The sequence below is a fragment of the Trichomycterus rosablanca genome, chromosome 9 (genome assembly GCF_030014385.1).
Source record: "Trichomycterus rosablanca isolate fTriRos1 chromosome 9, fTriRos1.hap1, whole genome shotgun sequence".
In the NCBI taxonomy this organism is placed as follows: Eukaryota; Metazoa; Chordata; class Actinopteri; order Siluriformes; family Trichomycteridae; genus Trichomycterus; species Trichomycterus rosablanca.
Window position 1 is genome coordinate 34282738 of NC_085996.1, and position 19760 is coordinate 34302497.

Genomic DNA, 19760 nt, shown 5'->3' on the forward strand with positions numbered 1-19760 from the left:
GGCAAGATCAAGGACACTTAAGTAAAAGGCATATGATATTTGGTTAAATCGAATGTACCGAACTCTGGCAACATGGGATGAAAATGGAACTCTTTGGGCAGAACAGCAAGCACTGTGGTTGACTTAACACCAGACTTAACACCATCCCTATGATGGGTCATAGTGGTGCTTCTATTCCATGCCATATCATGTAAAACACAAAATGAGAAAGTAAATAGTTCCACTGTTTTTTTATTTCTTAATTTCAATAAACAGTAGGTTTTCCAAGATGTCAGTTACATTTCTACACCAGGCTCAGAAAAAGAAAAAGAAATGAAATGTAAAAAAAAACAAGATGCCTTAGAACACAGTCATACATGGAAGCATTCATGTAAAATTCTTAAAGACAAAACATTATTTAATGTTCCTATACCTGGGTTTTCTTCAAGCGGCCCACATTTTGTCCATGATTTTTACCACGACCCAGGCAACACAAACAATGCATGGCAATGGTGGCAATCTGGTCCCAATGTGGTTTACAAGATGTAACGTAAAGCCTTCACAAGGGGTGTTCGTGTACAAGTTCATTTAAAATTCGTTTACTTAATCATTATTTTTTTCTGCAACCCCTTTTTTGGCTCATGACCCACCCAAGGGAAAACCCTATCCTATACAATCTAGAGATCATACAAACATCTTGCACGGTGGCTAAGTGGGTAGCACTGTCGCCTCACAGCAAGAAGGTCCTGGGTTCGATCCCCAGGTGGGGTAGTTCGGGTCCTTTCTGTGTGGAGTTTGCATGTTCTCCCCGTGTCTGCGTGGGTTTACTCTGGGTGCTCTGGTTTCCTCCCACAGTCCAAAGACTTGCAAGTGAGGTGAACTGGAGACACTAAATTGTCCATGACTGTGTTCGATATAACCTTGTGTGAACTGATGAACCTTGTGTAATGAGTAACTATTGTTCCTGTCATTAATGTAACCAAAGTGTAAAACATGACGTTTAAATCCTAAACATACAAACATCTTAGGTGGTGGGATAAAACTTGACTATTTGAAGACTTCACACAGAACGACAATGACCAGGCTATAGTCTAAAGAATAAATGATGAAATAAGTTGATGAAATTTGCCATCATATGTGAAATAATAGGAAGAGTTTGATGTGTTTAATAAAATAGTAAATAGTAAATAGGTAACAAAATAATGAAATTTGCTCATTTTGTCAAGTTTTGAGAACTTGTTGCTTCTGGTTGTTTGGCTGGGCTCCAGGCCGGTAGATGGTGCTACAGCATGCTGGACTAGAGGACCAGACCAGACTCTCCCTCAGTCTACACAGATCTGTCATCAAATAAATGAAGCAACATGCTAATGAAGGTTCTTCCTGAGGAGGGTAGCGACTAGTAATCAGTCTGACAGCGACCGGGTACACATCGAGGATCCTGCACCCAAAACTCCGCACTCAGCCCAGAGAAGATGAACACAGAGCCTGTGGTGATTGTTTCTGCTGCTCGGACTCCTATAGGTAACAGTGCATTAGCTTTACTGTCCTGTTACATGTTTTACTGTTTACTCTCTGTAAACACTTCACAGGTTGGACAGTTAAGTTGTCGTCATTCTTGGTATTTTATTCAAGCTAATGAATCAATGTAACAGTCGAGCGTTATTTTCAGTGTTGATTTACAGTGTTTGTGGATTAAATCTGTACACGCGTCATTTATTTAATCAGCTAATGGCAGAAACTCGCCATCGGATGTGACACCTCTGTGTTTGCGCTGTAGAGACGAGCTGACGCGGAACAGCGCTGATTGGTTAACCAACATTCTGCCCAATTTTCTCATTCAGTGATTGGCTGAGTGACTATAGGGCCATGCACGAGCGAATGGTTTTGATTGGCCGAAGACTGGTTGCGTCCTAAACAGCACAATAATTACTTAATAGGGCAAATAAAAAAAAAATTACTGTGAGTGATAAGGACACAGCCGCTATTTCCAAGATCGTGCTGTAATCTGAGAACTTTTATGTGTTTTTTACTTGTTTCCTGAAAATATGACAAAATCTACTAATTTGTTGTATAACTGTAATTTAATCATGTAAAGCATTCTAATTACTCAGTAGTAATTATGATATATGAATAGAAAATAAAGAATCCATAATCTATCTATCTATCTATCTATCTATCTATCTATCTATCTATCTATCTATCTATCTATCTGTATGTATATACATATATATATATATATATATATATATATATATAATGTATATATAGCTCTATTCATATGGATTATATAACATTGGCTAAACTAATCCTGGCATGTAGAGTGGTCGAAGTTTTAACCTGTGTTGTGCCATAAATTTGTTGATGGCAATATAAATTAGCTGACTGTAATAAAAATGATTTAAGAAGCAAATATAAATATAACATAATATTTTTAATGAAGTTATGGAATAACTCATGTCAGGCTGATGTCCACTTTAGTCTCCTTACCACTCAGCCACCGCTTTAGCCAGTCGCTGAGACAGTGTATCGCAGCGGCAGAGCAGAGAAACCTTGTACGAACACCCTGCCAGGTTGGTGGCACTGATGAGATTTAAACATAAATCACAGCCTTGGATTCTAAAGTGCGTGTGTGTGATGTTCTGTGATGAACCTGTCTACCCTGTATATGGTTTACCAATGTTGTAGACATACTGCTACCTTGCCAAGACAAAATCTTTACTAAGGATGAATAAACGAACAATGTTTGTGTTGACAGGGTCTTTCAATGGAGCATTGAGCAGCATGTCCGTTGCTAATTTGGCTTCAGTCGTCATTAAAGATGTCCTGAAAAGATCAGGTGTAAAGCCAGAAGAGGTGTCTGAAGTCATAATGGGACACGTCCTCACAGCAGGTATTTTTTACTTTATATACGCTGTTCTACTTGCATTTAATCATTAATTTTCAAATTAATTTATACCTACTTCTGACACATTATAAGTTAGATTGTTTACTAGGTTGTTGAATATGTTGTTATGGAATGTTATGGAAAAAACATATGTCACTGGTAGTATGTAGAACATCTTAAGCATATGTTGACATCTGACACTTGTAATTCTCAGGACAGGGTCAGAATCCCACACGTCAGGCTAGCGTCAGAGCAGGAATCCCATACCCAGTGCCAGCATGGAGCTGTCAGATGGTGTGTGGATCTGGTCTGAAAGCTGTGTGTCTGGGAGCTCAGTCCATCATGATGGGAGAGTCAAATGTGGTGGTGGCAGGAGGTATGGAGAGCATGAGTCAGGTGGGTTTCATTCAGGTTGTTGGTATGTTTTCAGAGGATTAATAAAGTTTTACTCTAATTTATTTCATCCGTAGTGTTTAATTGTACTTATTGATGGTCTTTAGGCACCTCACACAGTGCAAATGAGGTCAGGGGTAAAGATGGGTGATGCTGCACTGCAGGACACTCTAGTGGCGGATGGACTCACAGATGCTTTTCACAAGTACCACATGGGTATTACAGGTAAATCTGATCTGCAGTTAGGATTACACAGTGGATCTGTAGTTCATGGTTGTTTGTTCATAGTTCTCTTCAAGTTGTGACTTAATTGGGGTCAAAGTCTAAACTCTGACTTTTACTTTTACACTGTTAATTTTAAACCTAGCAGTGTTGAATTTTGCCACAAAGTTTTGCCCACAAGTTTTTTTTCCCAATATGTCCACAGGGTTTCGTTTTAGAAACAACAAGTGTTTGTGAGGTACAGCAGTGTTTTATTTTTTGAGAACTGTGATTTTCTCTTTGGTGTTCTTTCTCAAACACAGTTTTACTCAGTGTCTTTTTTATAGTTTATATTACCGTTAACTTTAGCAAGTTCTAAAGATTACTGTAGGTCTTTTACAATTACTGGCGGGTTATTTTTTGCCCCATTTATTATTGCTTTTGCATATGTTTAAATTATTCAGAAATCCCAAGGCATATCAAGACATGAAGGTCTTATACAAGTATAATGGTAATTATCTAAACTTTTGCCAATTTCTTATGCCTATTTTGCAATCAAATGTGTTCCATTGCTACATTACTGTTATGGGAGTTTAGTTGAAAGCTTTTTCCTGCAGCTCTTTGTAGCCCTGTCAATTTTCATTTGTAGCCATTTTTATGTGTCATTAACCATTTGTAACCTTTGTATCTTTGTATAATGGCTTATTGCCAGTATCTGACAATGGCCAAGTGCACTCTAATCAAAGATCATAATGGCATTTACATGGATTTGGGCTTTTTTGACCCTCTGCAGCTGAAAATGTGGCTAAGCAATGGGATGTGACCCGAGAAGCTCAGGATCATTATGCTGTCACCTCACAGAACAGAACAGAGGCAGCCCAGAAGGCAGGATACTTTGACCAGGAGATTGTGCCAGTTACCGTTCCTTCAAGAAAAGGTAATATATCATTAAAGTAATGCAGAACTGTTACTGCTAACATCACTCGGTAACTCTTTTCTAACCTTTTTATTTCTAACAGGTCCAGTAGAAGTGAAAGTCGATGAATTCCCTCGTCATGGTAGCTCTAGGGATGCCATGTCCAAGCTAAAACCGTGTTTTGTCAAGGATGCATCTGGCACAGTCACTGCAGGCAATGCATCAGGTAGATAAACCTCACCTGAACCTCACCTGATGTTATTGTTATTCAGCAACTTGCTAATTATTCAGATACTCTCAAATTCACTCTCCATCTCTTTGATGCTTCACATAATGTCTATTGCAAATGCTCTTTGCTGCCTCCCCTCTCTTTGACAGGAATAAATGATGGAGCTGCAGCTACTGTGCTCATGAGCCAGGCAGAGGCTCAGAGACGGGGCTTACGTCCAATGGCTCGAATCGTCTCCTGGGCTCAGACCGGCCTTGATCCATCCATCATGGGCACCGGACCAATTTCTGCCATCAAAAAAGCAGTGAGTATAACTGTCTTATTAATCTAAAAATAAAATTGTGTATATTTACGCTATAGCCAACTGAGGAAGAAGGCTAGCATCATCACAGACATCATACACCACTGTCACTCCTTATTTTAACTGCTGCTGTCAGGGATTCAGGACATTCAGATCTCACAGCCTCTTTTCCAGAGCTGTGTTCTCTTAACCAAAAAGCTGAAAAATAAAGACTGAGCTCACACACACACCCATACACACAAAATACACAGAAATGCAGGACTGTGGAAAACTACAACTAATATAAGTGTACACACACATACCCACTTTCACACTTAATAACAGCAGTTGCTACTCAGAAATATAGCACATACTTATTAATATTAATAACTAGAGATGCATGAGTACCGATACTGGTATCGGGTATTTGCCCGATACCGCGCTCATTAACTTGTACTCGTACTCGCAAACGAGGCTCCGATACTAAACATCCGATACCGTGTGCCTAGTGCACGTTGCTGCGTTATGCCTAGTTCACACTACACGATTTTTGCCCTGATTTTCGCTCGGCGACTGGTCGGCGCTAGATTTGCCGCCTCGGGAGCAACTCGGCGTTCGCTCGGCGATCAAAACTCGGCTCTCGATCGCTATGTGTGAACTATCCAACAACTCAATCCGACCGGCTCACTGAGCGCTCGAGTTTTCTAGCACGTCAGATATCTGATCTCAGATGTGCGACTGGGAATGAGTGACATGTCGAACAGCCAATGAGAACGCAGGATACGGTGTGAGGGGAAACGCAGGAGAGGAGTGTAAACAGGTGGGACAGGGGGATAATATAGTTTATATCAGAATACACCGGCACACACACACGTTTTACAGTATTTCTGACCTGATCGTTCTCTACAAAACATAACAACAAAACACCAACATTGCAAAAATATTTATTAACCTAAATCCACTCATTCATTTATTTTCCCTCCTTGATTTCATCACGTCAGCGCACAAACACTTTGATCACTCGCTACTTGTTGACGTGCATTTTTGGATGTGGTATCATTAAACTTCTTGTCACTTCTCACGTGTGTGAGCCAGTGATAGCTCAGTGGTTAAGGTACTGGACTAGTAAACAGAAGGTTGCCGGTTCAAGCCTCGCCACCACCAAGTTGCCACTGTTGGGTCCCTGAGCAAGGCCTTTAACCCTCAATTGCTCATTGTGTAAGTCGCTTTGGATAAAAGCGTCTGCTAAATGCTGAAAATGTAAATGTGTGTTTTTGTTTAAAAAAAACGGTATTCTAAATAGGTATTGGTATCGGTATCGGTATCGGCAAGTACAAAAATACATACTCGTACTCGGTTGGGAAAAAATGGTATCGATGCATCCCTATTAATTCATTGTATCAGAGTATAATGACTAAACAGATTCTGTTCTAGCCAAATGGTTAAAATGGTTCCTGTGCCTAACTGAAACAACCAAGCACAAGGCAAGAATACACCCTGGGCAGAGTATTAGTCAATCAGGGCATTACTCACTTCTTTGATGTATTCACTAACTCACAGTTAGGAGCAACCTAGAATGACCAGTCCCCTCTTAGTATGGTTTAAGGAGGTAACAGGAAACCGGAGTACACAGAGAAGTCCTCGCAGACAGGTTACTCGAGGTATAATTTGTACTAAGGTTCACTAAACTATGGTTCAGCACCTACTTCACCTGTTGGGTCACTGCACCCCCTAAAAAACCTGGGGGGAAAACAGGCACACTCTATGGCCAAAATTAATTTTTAATGAATAATTTCAGGTGTTTTAGCTGCCGTTATTGCTAACAGGTTTATAAAATTAATTAATTAATTAAGGTTATAGACTTTATTCTTGAGATAATTTTTTAAAATATTAATATTATTATACTGGGCGGCACGGTGGCTTAGTGGGTAGCACTGTCGCCTCACAACAAGAAGGTCCTGGGTTCAATCCCCAGGTGGGGCGGTCCAGGTCCTTTCTGTGCGGAGTTTGCATGTTCTCCCCGTGTCCACGTGGGTTTCCTCCGGGTACTCCGGTTTCCTCCCACAGTCCAAAAACATGCCACCAGGTTAATTGGAAACACTGAATTGTCCTATAGATACCTAGCCGTTAGATGCACTAGTGCATTGTAGTGCCGGTCCCAAGCCCGGATAAATTAGGGAGGGTTGTGTCAGGAAGGGCATCCGGCGTAAAAATTGTGCCAAATCAATGAGCGATCATGAGGATGACTCGCTGTGGCGACCCCTGAAAAAGGGAAAAAGCCGAAAGAAGAAGAAGAAGAATATTATTATACTGTTTTTATACTGTGTCTTTTACACACAACTTATCTGAGTTTATTCATAGTTTTTGCATAAATCATTTTTATCTAATCAGTTGTGTATTCTGTAACCAGACAGAGAGAGCAGGCTGGAAGCTTGCTGATGTAGATCTGTATGAAATCAATGAAGCCTTTGCTGCTCAGTGTCTAGCAGTTCTTCAAGAGCTCAGCCTGAACCCAGACAAGGTAGATCATATCATTTCATTTACTCTGTAACACACGGTCAAGGTTAAAGAAAACAGTCAGCATTTATTATGATCACTCAAAGTATTGTCACTGAGGAATAACTGATGATCTGTCTACGCATTTGGTGAAAGCTTGTCTGAGCTGGGCTTAATAATCATGGGATCACTGCACCATAAAAAGCTATTTTTGCTGTCACTGCAGGAATACACGTTATTTGACCACAAATAATCAACTGCATATAATCGCAGTATCACTGTTGTCAGCTTATCTCTGTAGTCTGTATTGATACCTGTACTTGTCTGTCTGCAGGTGAATGTGTGTGGGGGAGCTATCTCCCTGGGTCATCCTCTGGGTATGTCAGGCTGCAGGGTGCTGGTAACACTCCTACATTCTCTTCAGCGGACTGGGGGCACAAAAGGGGTCGCTGCTCTGTGTATTGGTGGTGGAATGGGAATCGCTATGTGTGTAGAGAGAGTCTGAGACAGTTCTTATTCTCATACCGTCATACATATAGATTGCTGTTCTAGAAAACTGGATCAGGGCTTACATACTTACATTAATTACATCTGTCCATACTGATTCATAAATAAATTCTATTTTTCTAATTTAGTAATTTATTTTAATTTCTGGTTGAGGGTGCTGGTCAAAAACACTACACTAATTTGTTTTTTAAATCCTTACTGATGTACTGTCTCAAGTATTTGTTTACCATTTATTTTGAGTGTAATGCTTAGGATCAGATGTGTGTAGCTGGTAAACCAACAAAGTAGTCTTAAGGATCGTCAGAGGTGTGTTTGGGAGCAGAAAGCATTGTTTAATCTGGAGCCTTTAATTATGATGTATTAGAACAGAAGGATGCTCTTTGCTGTCCATCAAAGTAAAGGGAGAGTAGTACAATGCAATATGAGTGGGTGATGTACCAAAGCCACAGATTATAGACAACTAACCAAAGTTCTCTCAAACATGGTGAAATATGACTATTATGTAACTGTTTTTGTGTGTAAAGCCATATTTAGCAGCTTGATATAAGTAGAATTGGATTCTGAAAGTGTTCAGTTGTGGTTGCCATTTTTACCCAACAATCTACACTTAATGACCTGAAATGATGAGGTGGAAACAAGTTTGTTTGCATTTTTACTAACTTAATTCATCATTGTGATTAAGTGTAGATTGATTGCAGTCATATCCATTCAAAAGCGTGCGAAAACTCAAGAGGTCACATTAACATATTTTTACTAGCCAGTCAGTGTAGTGGTGGGTTACATTTTTGATGCTTATGCTTTGAACTTTCCAAGCTGATTGGCCAGCCCTCATACTAATCGTTTTTCTGACCATCCAATGGCATCTGACAGCTGTACAAATGGTACCAAAAAGCAGTCATAATACACAGGTTCTTCAAAAAGTTTCCGCACTTTTTAAACTCTATTAAGAATTTCAAAAACGAGGCCACTCAGGTGGTGCAGCGGTGTCATCGAATACATCGCATCGAGTCTCAGCTCTGCATGCCGGCTGGGCTGAGCAGCCACATAAACAATGATTGGCCTGTTGTTAATAAATATATATATATATACGTATATATATATATATATATATATATAGCCACATCATCATCACATGAAAATCTTCTTCCCCTTAAAGCTTCTTTGAGCGTCAAAAAGAGTGGAAATCAGATGGCGCTAAATCCGGACTATAAGAATTTCTCAGTCTCTCAGATTTACTACTACCAATTACTACTCCTCTCACCCTCACCATTTCCAATGAAAATATAACAGTGCAGAAACTTTTTGAAGATCCCTTGTATTATTTGAGCTGTAAAAAATTTCAAAGTATCGAAACAATGATAAAGTATCTTCAGACATTCCAGTTCCTCTACATGTTGCATGGCTCTATATGCTATATAGTGTGTATACTTCTCTCTCCCTGTAACATTCACATCAGGTTTTTATTACCTAGTTATCTGCTATGTGCTACACTAAACTTGCCTTAACCCACACATGGTTACTATGTGCCAAAATGCTTAATTAACCTAATTAATTCATGTCTGTAAAAGCTGTGTATAAAATACAAATATGCTGGTTTTAAACTTTAGATTCTAAAAATGTTTACATACAGTATTTAACCTTGGCTATGCATTTCCTCAATAAATCGAGAATCCAACACAATCAAATGCTGTAAGTAATTTTTCTGTTATTGTCTGAATAATCCTTATAAATACATTTTCACTTTTATTCTTGTAGTGGCACAGCCAATAGTGTTGGGGGTGGGTTTACCACTGTCATTTTTTTTTCATTACCTTTAGAGCATTTAGAAGAAGCTTTTATTCAAAAGTGACTTACAATTATGACTGAATACAGTTTGAGCAATTTAGGTTTAAGGGCCTTGTTTATGCACCCAACAGTGGCGGGGTTTGAACCGACTACCTTCTGATTACTAGTCCAGTACCTTTATCAGTTCAGCCACAACTGCTCTAAAAAGTACTTTGTTATTTCCTCTCCCAAAAAACACACAGAAGGTAAATTAGCTAGTCTGTTTAAGGTATATTACTCCTTGCGCCCATGGTAGTTACTACTGAACTGCAAACTTGTTCAAGCATAAAGCAGCTACTGAAGACTATTGAGTAAAACATTCTAGACATTGAGCTTCTTGTTCTTGACCAATGTATGTAATTGTATTGTGGGTAGCACTGTTGCTTCACAGCAAGAAGGTCCTGGGTTCAATCCCCAGGTGGGGTGGTCCAGGTCCTTTCTGTGTGGAGTTTGCATGTTCTCCCCGTGTCTGCGTGGGTTTCCTCCAGTTTCCTCCCACAGTCCAAAGACATGCAAGTGAGGTGAATTGGAGATACTAAATTGTCCATGACTGTGTTTGATATAAACTTGTGAACTGATGAATCTTGTGTGACGAGTAACTACCGTGTGTCATAAATGTAACATGGTGTAAAACATGACATTAAAATCCTAATAAACAAACAATTGTAATAAAGCAAGAAGCCATGAGAGACCGTGCGTTGCTGCGATTTTATCACGGGGAAGGATGTTTTGAGTGGCTTATTGCTTTTATAAAACGGCGGTCAACATAAAATATAATAAAATACAACAATGTTCAATTTATAAATGTTTTTATTTACAAAAACACCTACAAAAAGCATTCTTCCGCGAAATCAGGTAGTCCGTTAACAGTGTTGCTAGGCAACATAAGGGCGAACATAACATTCGCAATAAACATTCCTCCACAAACACTATTACACTATTTCTTAGACGAAACATCCGCTTAATGATTAGGATTACTGTTTATATTAATCTGGACATTTCCATGTATAGTACATGACTTAAAATAGTGTTCAACCAAGTTTGTACTTTTTCTTTTCAGTGGCGTATTAATATGGACTGATGTGAGGTGGTCATAGGCGCGCGTATATCGGGGATTTCAGCCAATCAGATTTTAGGACCGGAACTATCCGTTTTATAATGTGCGGTTGCAGTGTTCCATTATAGCCGATAGATGGCGCCAAATCACTATGTAGGCTGAAGGCTTCAACGCGCAACTATTCTATATTTTCTGATAATTTGATTATATCAACGAAAGCAAAACAAAAGGGCTTTTTTTAAAGTAATCAAACTTATTCAACAATTAGAGCTTGTTCCATACCTGCATACTTCACAACTATATAGTAAACGCTACAGATCATTTTACTCCCAAGTGATCATTACTGTAAGTACAGAAACGCGCTGTTTAACTTTAGGCTTGACTGAGCCATATGAGAAGGCGGTTAATCCGATTAACCTACAGTACACCCAGTTAAACACCCTGTTAACTACAGACTGAATTACCCTTCTCTCACACAACACACTCCGTCTTCTAAAATGCCGCATTTTATAAACAGAGACCAGCTTTTTGCTCATCAGGTTCATCTTCTGGAGCACAAACTCCGGGTAAGTTGGCCTACTTACCAAAACTACTGAATATCACATCTGAAAATCATTCATTCAGTGGATGAACATCTAAAATAGTTTTCATTAGCTCATTAAAAAGTACATTTAAACGACTATTTACATTTTAAACAAGTAAAACTGTTTTACAGAGTAAAGAAGAGCGGATTTTGGAGCTAGAGACAGAAAATGCTCTCCTACACATGAGACTTGCTCAGGTAATGGGAAAAAAAACCCCAGTGGCTGTGTTCCAATTTCCAAACCTCATATTTCCAAACTAAATACCACTTTGGACTTGTTTGTCAGGGGAGTATTGCAATGCTTTTATCACTGCAATAAGGTCCTGTCTTTGATTCCAGGTGAAGCAGGCCTGGTTCTTTCTTTGTGTGGAGTCTTTATTTCAACCAGTGTGCTTAAGTTTTTTTCTTATAAACATGCTGGCTGGTGAATTGACTACACTAAATTACCTTTCAGCATGAATAAGTAAGCAAGTTTTTGTCCTCAGGTACAATAGTGCCCTCTCCTGGGTGTATTTCTGCCAAGCGCCCAGTCTTCCCAGGACAAGGTTACTTCAGATCCTCCATGCCTTAAAAATAGGGTTAATCTGTCCCAATAATGCATTAAAGGTATTTCCAGCTATACTCGTGTTTGTTCATGTTTTAGTGAACATCTTTTAAAAAGAGACCTTTCTGTCTTCGTAAATGGCTCAAGTGTATGGGGAAACTTCGACGGGATCAACAGGAGGATGTGATTCTAGCAAAGAGACGTTGTCAACACCAGGAAAAAAGCTCTCAAAAGGGCCACCATGCTTCCTTGGCTTCCAAATTGCTCTCACAAGTACAGGTACAGCCACACCTTGTCTCTAGTAGTTTGTCTCAGTTTGTGTATGGCTAATCCTTCATTATTGATGTGTAATGTAACACTGTTTGCAGACTCTGAAAAACGATTTAAGAAATGTTTTAGCTGTATATTTGAGCTTTGCCACAGAGCTGGAGAAGCAGAGAAAGCAGCTATTGGAGTTGATGGGCTTCATTGGCAGAGCTGTCCAGGGTGATGACGTCCAGAGTAAGTTATGAATGAAATTAATTAACTGTTGAGCCTGCTTATTTACTGATTGATTGATTGAACTAACGAATTGGGATATGCCAGCAGATCTTTGGAATCAAATCTAGACTTTCAAAATTATTTAGTGAAATTATTTAGAAAGTTGAACAAGTAAATAAACATAAAAAATATATTTTAAGTATTTTACGAGTGTTTAAGAGTGTTTGTAGAATGTTAAAAATTAGATCATAACATTTGTTGTAATATTGTAAAAACCAGGACTGAATTATTACAATGCCTTGACAGTAGCTGAGACAGGTGTTTCAGAGGTAATCTCTTTTACCCCCTCCGGCCAGCCCTGCTAAAGCTGCTATCAGCAAGCTCAATGAATCTGGGCGTCACTTTGGCTCCATGTTGACACAGTGACCTCACACAGGATCTTAAACTGTCTTAGCCATGTACTTATAAATCTGTCCAACCCTTCCCATGATTCACTGAGCAGTGATGATTCTATTTTTAGAATCAAATATACTTTTTATACCGATTTGAGTAAACATGTGTCTTACTGTAGTGGGTTGTTGGGTAAACTTGAAATAAATGTTATCACCTGCCATTTGTTTTGATTATGTTGTAGACAATCAGCAAAGCCTAAGAAGGGATTATTGGGTAAACAAATCCCATACAAACATGTGTGCTCAGGTTCACATGACCCAAAGTAATACTGCATGTCATTAGCAGAGTCTGTTTGACCTGGACCAGTATGAACAGTATAATCAGGGATTGTGTATGCTTAAAAAATATATTTTGGTAAATTGGTTAGATCACAGTATTGCTTGGTAATTTCATTAGAACTAGAACAAGATCGAAAGAAAAATAGTAGAACCCAACATAGTTGTTGTTTAAACATAGTTCAAATACTGTTTATTATTATTAATAAATAAATTAATAATTAATTTTAATAAATTATTAGTATTACAATTTTCCAAATACTAGATTTTGTCTGGTACAGAAAAGCAGATGCTTTTAATTAAAGCAATTTACAACTCAGTCAGGGGCGGCACGGTGGCTAAGTGGGTAGCACTGTCGCCTCACAGCAAGAAGGTCCTGGGTTCGCTCCCCAGATGGGGTGGTCCGAGTCCTTTCTGTGTGGAGTTTGCATGTTTCCCCCCGTGTCTGCGTGGGTTTACTCCGGGTGCTCCGGTTTCCTCCCACAGTCCAAAGACATGTAAATGAGGTGAATTGGAAACACTAAATTCTCCATGTCTTTGATGTAAACTTGTGAACTGATAAACCTTGTGTAATGAGTAACTACCGTTCCTGTCATGAATGTAACCAAAGTGTAAAACATGACGTTAAAATCCTAATAAACAAACAAACAACTCTGTCAGAATAAAGGTAAGGTTAAGGCACAGGGCACCACACACATATATACATATATACTCACTCACACCTAGAGGCAATTTATAGCAATCTTTAGTAGATCGTAGGAAATCAAAGTGCAGAAGTGTTTACAAAAACAAAATACATAATAACACCAGAAGGATTCAAACATCGAAAATGAGTTTTAAAATTACCCACAGTTACACTAATCATATTAATGTGTTTTTATGGGATTTGTACAACACTTGCATTTATACATGTTAAAGTATTTAAGAGCATTTTTTTGTACTTGTAGAGCTGAAGGCACATGTGGCATCTCTGGAGCATTTCTTACAAGAGGAGAAGGAGAGGTGTAGAGCAGAGAGGGTCAGAAGGAAACTCCTCCATAACACACTAGTTGTAAGTACCTAATTTCCACTGTTTTTTCAAGTTCTGAGCAATAAACAAATATTAACATGTCAAATAATACATTGTTTATCTTTATGTAGTATGAGCTAAGATAAGATTACACTAACTGTAAAGATTATACTAATTGTATTATCTTGGGTGCTGGTTGTTAAATTTAATAGTGTTGCATTACTAAAGCTGTAAATTGCCTGATACTTTAGATCAATCATATTTTATATAGTGGAGTAACTAACCTCTTTTAAACAGGAGTTGAGGGGTAATATTAGAGTGCATTGCAGAGTGCGTCCCATCCTACCTTTTGACCTCGGCCTAGGCTGCAATGGGTAAGAGCCGCTCTAAATCAACATACTTTTAATACTAAGTGGTGGTGATGCAATTTCTGTTGCTACATATACAGCTTAATATTTCAAGCAGTGTTATTATATATACTGTACAGAAGACCTGAGGGATGCATTAAATGATGTTTTATTGTTCAAGGTCCTCATCCTCAGAGGTGGTGGTGCAGGCTGTCAGTGAGGTGAGTAAATTAATTCTTCTAAAGTGTAGATTTATATACATTCCTAGACCTGGTTGGTGACTTCATAATGTTGAATAATGTTGCATACATTTGTTTTTTTCAGGAGTCTGTTCTTGTGAATTGTGCTAAACCTGGGAGTCCAGTAGTTAATAAATTGTTTGAGTTTGAAAGGTGGGTATTGTGGCACTTCTGATGTGTATATTGTATATGTTCTAAAATGGAAAAGTCCATGCTAAGCTTGAAGTACAGACAAATATGAGTTCATCCAAACGACGTTAACCAAAAAATAAATCCACACTTATCAATAACATTGCAACAGAAATATTTTGGTCAGTGATGACCAAATTATGCCAACAAATCTGGAAAACCACTCAATGTCTGTCAGATTTAAAGAGGTCAGTTTATATCCCACTACCAAGAAAGGAGACAGGAATACATTTGTAAACTAACATACAATCTCCCTCATATCACACACCAGCAAAATTTTGCTGCAAATTATTCTATGCAAAATTAGAGTTTTTAATTAAATGAGAATAGCCAGATGTACAAGGATTCAGAGTGGGACAAGAGTTTTCATTGCAGATGTGCGCTGGATTATAGAAAACCAAGGATAGAAAGTCAAGATGTTCTTCACTGATTACAGCAAAGCTTTCGACTGTGTTGACCACATAAAATTATTGAATGTCATCAGGAAGATGGGAACACCAGAGAATCGCATCATTCTAATAAGAAAACTCTATCTACACTGATCAACAAGCCACAGTCATAGCAGAAAATGGACAAACAGACTGGCTCCACATTGGCAAAAGAGTTAGACAGGGCTGCATTCAGTCATCTTTTCTGTTCAACATGTGTGCTTAACATGTAGAGAGAAGCAGGACTGGAGGAAGATGATCGAGGATCAATGGAAGAAATAACCTTCAATATGCAGATGACACAACACTCATAGCTGAAAGAAGACCTGAAGGCCCTTATCAGAAAAGTTAAAAAACAGAGTAAAAAGACTTTAGCTCATTATGATGAAGACATAAACAGTCATTACTACAGGAAACCACCATTGTAACTTTACATAGTGAGATGATGTCCAAGTGTAAGCTTTTGCCTACAAAAGTTATTAAGAACAAAGTATCCAGCAGTCAGGAAATACAACACAGACTGGAACTTGGCAAACAAGAATGAAGGAACTAAAAAAGAACTTCAGATGTAAAGATGCAAACAAAGATCAGGATTGTCCAGACTGTGGCCTTCTCTGTGGTTCTTTTATGGTTGTGAAAGCTGGACAGTAAAAAGTGAGACTGGAAGAATTTGGACTTTGCACTTTGGTGCTGGCAGAGACTTTTGAGAGTACTTTGGACAAAGAACACAAACAAATTGATCCTCAATCAAATCAAACCTAACCTCTCACTAGAAGCACAGATAACTAAACTGTGGGGAATCTGTCTTGTCTGGACACATTATTAGAAGAATCAGTTTAGTATAAGACAGTTATGCTTGCAAGAGTTGAAGGTAGAAAAGGCCATCCAGCAACAAGATGAATGGATTCAATTAAAGGAACAATGAACAAGCCATTAAAAGCCTGAAGACCCAAACAGAAGACAGGATACTGTGGAGAAACTCTTATGTGACAGCATATCGCCAGAAGTCAGACTCAACATGATGGTTATGATAATAAATATAATAACAATAATAAAAGGTCTATATTTGACTTCCTAGTCATTAGCTATAAATGATGTGTCCACATAAGAGCATGTTAAATTTCAATTTAACAAATTTCAAAAAGACCCATATTAAAATTCAATTTTATTACTTAAGTTATATAGTTCACTGGGCAATATTGGGCTCTTCTTAACAGTCAAGAGGTGTAAATCCAGTATGGTGCAAAAAAACAAATATTTTTTATAGATCTACATAAAAAAACGGCTGACATAAATTGTTCAAAGTGGGCCGCATGGTAGCTTGGTGAGTAGCACTGTCGTCTCACAGCTAGACAGTCCTGGATTTGATTCCCAGGCGGAGCAGTCCATGTTCTTCCTGTACCTGCGTGGGTTTCCTCTGGTGATTGTCCTTGGTTTATTAATATATTACATGTACGTATCTGGATGTATTCTTCTGAATAGGTCATATGAAATAAAATTAAAACTGTCACGCTGATGCTAAGCTGGTTGAAACCACAAACCAATTTGCAAACCAGCATGAGTTTAAATGTGAAATCCATAACTCTGAAATTGCTCTTATTCACTAATATACTCTTCTCACTGTCATCATCATGTGGTATTCATTAACAGGGTTCATGGTCCAGAAGACACACAGGATGCTGTGTTTGAAGAAGTCAGGCCACTTTTAACTTCCCTGTTGGATGGGTAAGTATTTTGCAGTTGTGACTGGATACATTAATAGTGTGCAGATCTGACAAATAAATGAGTGTTTTTGGTGGAGTGTTTATGACATTCTGTCTTTTGTTATAATGTGTGCAGGTATAATGTGTGCATCATGGCTTATGGCCAGACAGGCAGTGGAAAAACATATACGATGATTGGATCTCAACAAGAGAACCCAACACAGCCTGACCACAAGTCCCAAGAGGGCATTATCCCCAGAGCTGCAAATGAGCTATTCAAGTAAACGTTAATGGCCTAAAGCTTAACACTCGATTTTATATAATTTAAACATGACTTGCAATTCTTACTTCTAAAACTTACATTGTAATAAATACTGTATATACACTCAGTTTAATAGTGGAACAACATCCCACCATGAGTGTGACAGCAAACCCTGTTTGTGCATACTGTATTATGATTGTTACTCTAAGGTACATTCATTTATTTTTCAGGTTGATCTCAGAAAAGCCAGCAGAGACTTACACTGTGGAGGTTTCTGTGGTGGAGGTCTATAATAATGAGCTGATAGACCTATTGGCCAAAGATGAAGATGGAGCAGCAGTAGGGATGAAGAGAGAGGTCATCACAACCAGTACAGGCACCAGTGAAGTGCCATGTCTTACACATGTGTAAGTGTATTGTTTGTGTTGTCCTTTACCAAAATGTATATTTTTGTTTGCTTTTTTTGTTTGGTTTTTAAGTACATTTGAGCTTTGCAGGCTGGTGTGTCTTGTTGTAAATGAAGACATGTGTGTGTATGTTGGTTGTGTATTTCAGGCTGGTTCAGAGCTCTGTGGAGGTGATGCAGCTGATCAGTGCAGTTGTAGGACTAAGGGCACATATTCCCACACTGGTGCACAGAGATTCCTCCAGATCGCATCTTATTGTCACTCTCACTGTCCTATCCAAAAACCCGAATGCTCAGGCCCTGGGTATGACAGTCACACAGACACACACATACATTTATACACATTTAGCTCCAAAATGATTGAAAACACTGATACAGATGGGTAAAAAGGTCATTATTTGTATTTATTTAGCTAAATATGTGAACAGATTAACAAAATCTAGACATCTCTAATTTACTGTGTGTGTTTTCCTGTGTATGTCCTGCAGCTAACAGGTTTCAAAGTGTAAGGCAGAATATTCAGCGTGGTTCTCAGAAACAGTGGTGGAGCCCACGCTGTGCCAGAGCTGCCTCCTCTCGCTCTTCCAGCCCCAGTTTATCTCCTAACTCCTCCCACTGCAACATCCCATGTTTGTCAGCTTTGCCCATTGTCTCCCAGGAGCCCATCAGGACCAAGCTCCAGCTAGTAGACCTGGCTGGAAGCGAGTGTGCAGGTAAGCAACGTGACACTGGTGTCCAATGGGTGTAATTAATGACGACAGGTTGTTTTAGTTCTATAATCTAATTGCTAAATTACATATTACTGTATTAAAACAAAATATTATGATTCACATTTGCTGCATTATTTTTAAGGGTCTTGGGTCTTTTTAGTCACTACAGTTATGCTGCGTTGTTTTTAGACATGGCAAGCTGAAAATCTTAAAGTGTGTCAGACACGTACTATAGTTCTTTTGCATTGTGTGTGTGTCTGTTTGTGTGTCTTACAGGGATGTCTGGAGTAAGTGGTGCAGCTCTGTGGGAAAGTTCCTGTATAAATCGCAGTCTTTCTGCTTTGTCTGATGTTCTGGGAGCTCTGGCAGAGCATCGTGCTCATGTGCCCTACCGTAACAGCAAACTTACACACCTTCTGCAGGACTCTATAGGTAGGTCATAATACTAATAAGAGCTTAGAAGGTTTTTGCATGTTTGCCTGTAAATATGCTTAACGCCAAACACATGGACAGAACAAAGCACTGTGGCGACACCTAAAATATGGAAGCAGCAGAAAGATTAGCATCAACAAATTCAGAGTGGTTATGAAACAAATATCATAAGCAAAATATGATAATAATATAAGATGAAAAATGAGAAGAACATACTATTTCTTAGTTGCTGAGAAAGTTTCCACTTTTTTTCCACTAAAGGCCTCCCATGTCATTTTTCCTAGGAGGGGACGCTAAGCTGCTGGTGATGCTTTGTGTGTCTCCCACTCAGCACTTTTTCTCAGAGTCTTTACAGTCCCTGGGCTTCGGCTCCAGAGCCCGACAGATCCAGAAAGAGACACTGCACAGGAAGAATGTGGGTCTTAAAAGGAAATAACCCAGTAACAGATCAGATAAAACAATAAAATCTGACACAAAGAAGGGTTTTACAGCTTTATGATCAGTCTAGGTGTGTAATAACATCATATGAGTCCTGATCATGAGATTACACATCACATATCACATTCTGAACACAAGACATCTTGAGCATTGTGTGGAGGTATGAAATATAACTCACTCATATAACTGAAATTGTGGGCTGTGTTTTAACTTGGTGTTTTCAATGTGATGTATATTGTGAAGACCAATGTGTAAACTTCTGTGCAACTATTATGTTTGGTACTTAAGTTACTGACTAAACAGTTAAAGTATATTTCAGAAACCGTGTATACTGTCTTTTAACAAAGTATTTATAGTTTGTTTGCATGTAGTTTTATGTAATATGTCATCATGAGTTCAGTATTCGACCTTCATGGTTTTACTTGAAGCAGTATATTTCACATAGTCTTTTAAACATTATTTAATGTCTTTAATGTTTGGTTTGCATTTTCTCTTT

The 19760-nt window shown here is 38.6% G+C and overlaps 2 protein-coding genes across 2 annotated transcripts; both read left to right on the forward strand.

Annotated features, from left to right (window-relative positions):
* Positions 1–1289: 1289 nt before the first annotated feature.
* acat2 (acetyl-CoA acetyltransferase 2) lies at positions 1290–9570 on the forward strand. Its single transcript, XM_063002297.1, has 9 exons — positions 1290–1500; positions 2735–2869; positions 3078–3259; positions 3364–3481; positions 4251–4394; positions 4477–4599; positions 4752–4906; positions 7293–7403; positions 7713–9570. Exons 1-9 carry the CDS (start codon positions 1452–1454, stop codon positions 7881–7883), a joined length of 1188 nt encoding a protein of 395 aa, XP_062858367.1. The 5' UTR covers positions 1290–1451; the 3' UTR covers positions 7884–9570.
* A 1693-nt stretch (positions 9571–11263) lies between these two features.
* kif25 (kinesin family member 25) lies at positions 11264–19606 on the forward strand. Its single transcript, XM_063001399.1, has 15 exons — positions 11264–11332; positions 11482–11547; positions 12041–12172; positions 12262–12394; positions 14049–14152; positions 14408–14484; positions 14639–14678; positions 14782–14849; positions 16964–17038; positions 17153–17296; positions 17509–17685; positions 17834–17988; positions 18173–18397; positions 18671–18826; positions 19111–19606. Exons 1-15 carry the CDS (start codon positions 11264–11266, stop codon positions 19260–19262), a joined length of 1773 nt encoding a protein of 590 aa, XP_062857469.1. The 3' UTR covers positions 19263–19606.
* Positions 19607–19760: the final 154 nt, after the last annotated feature.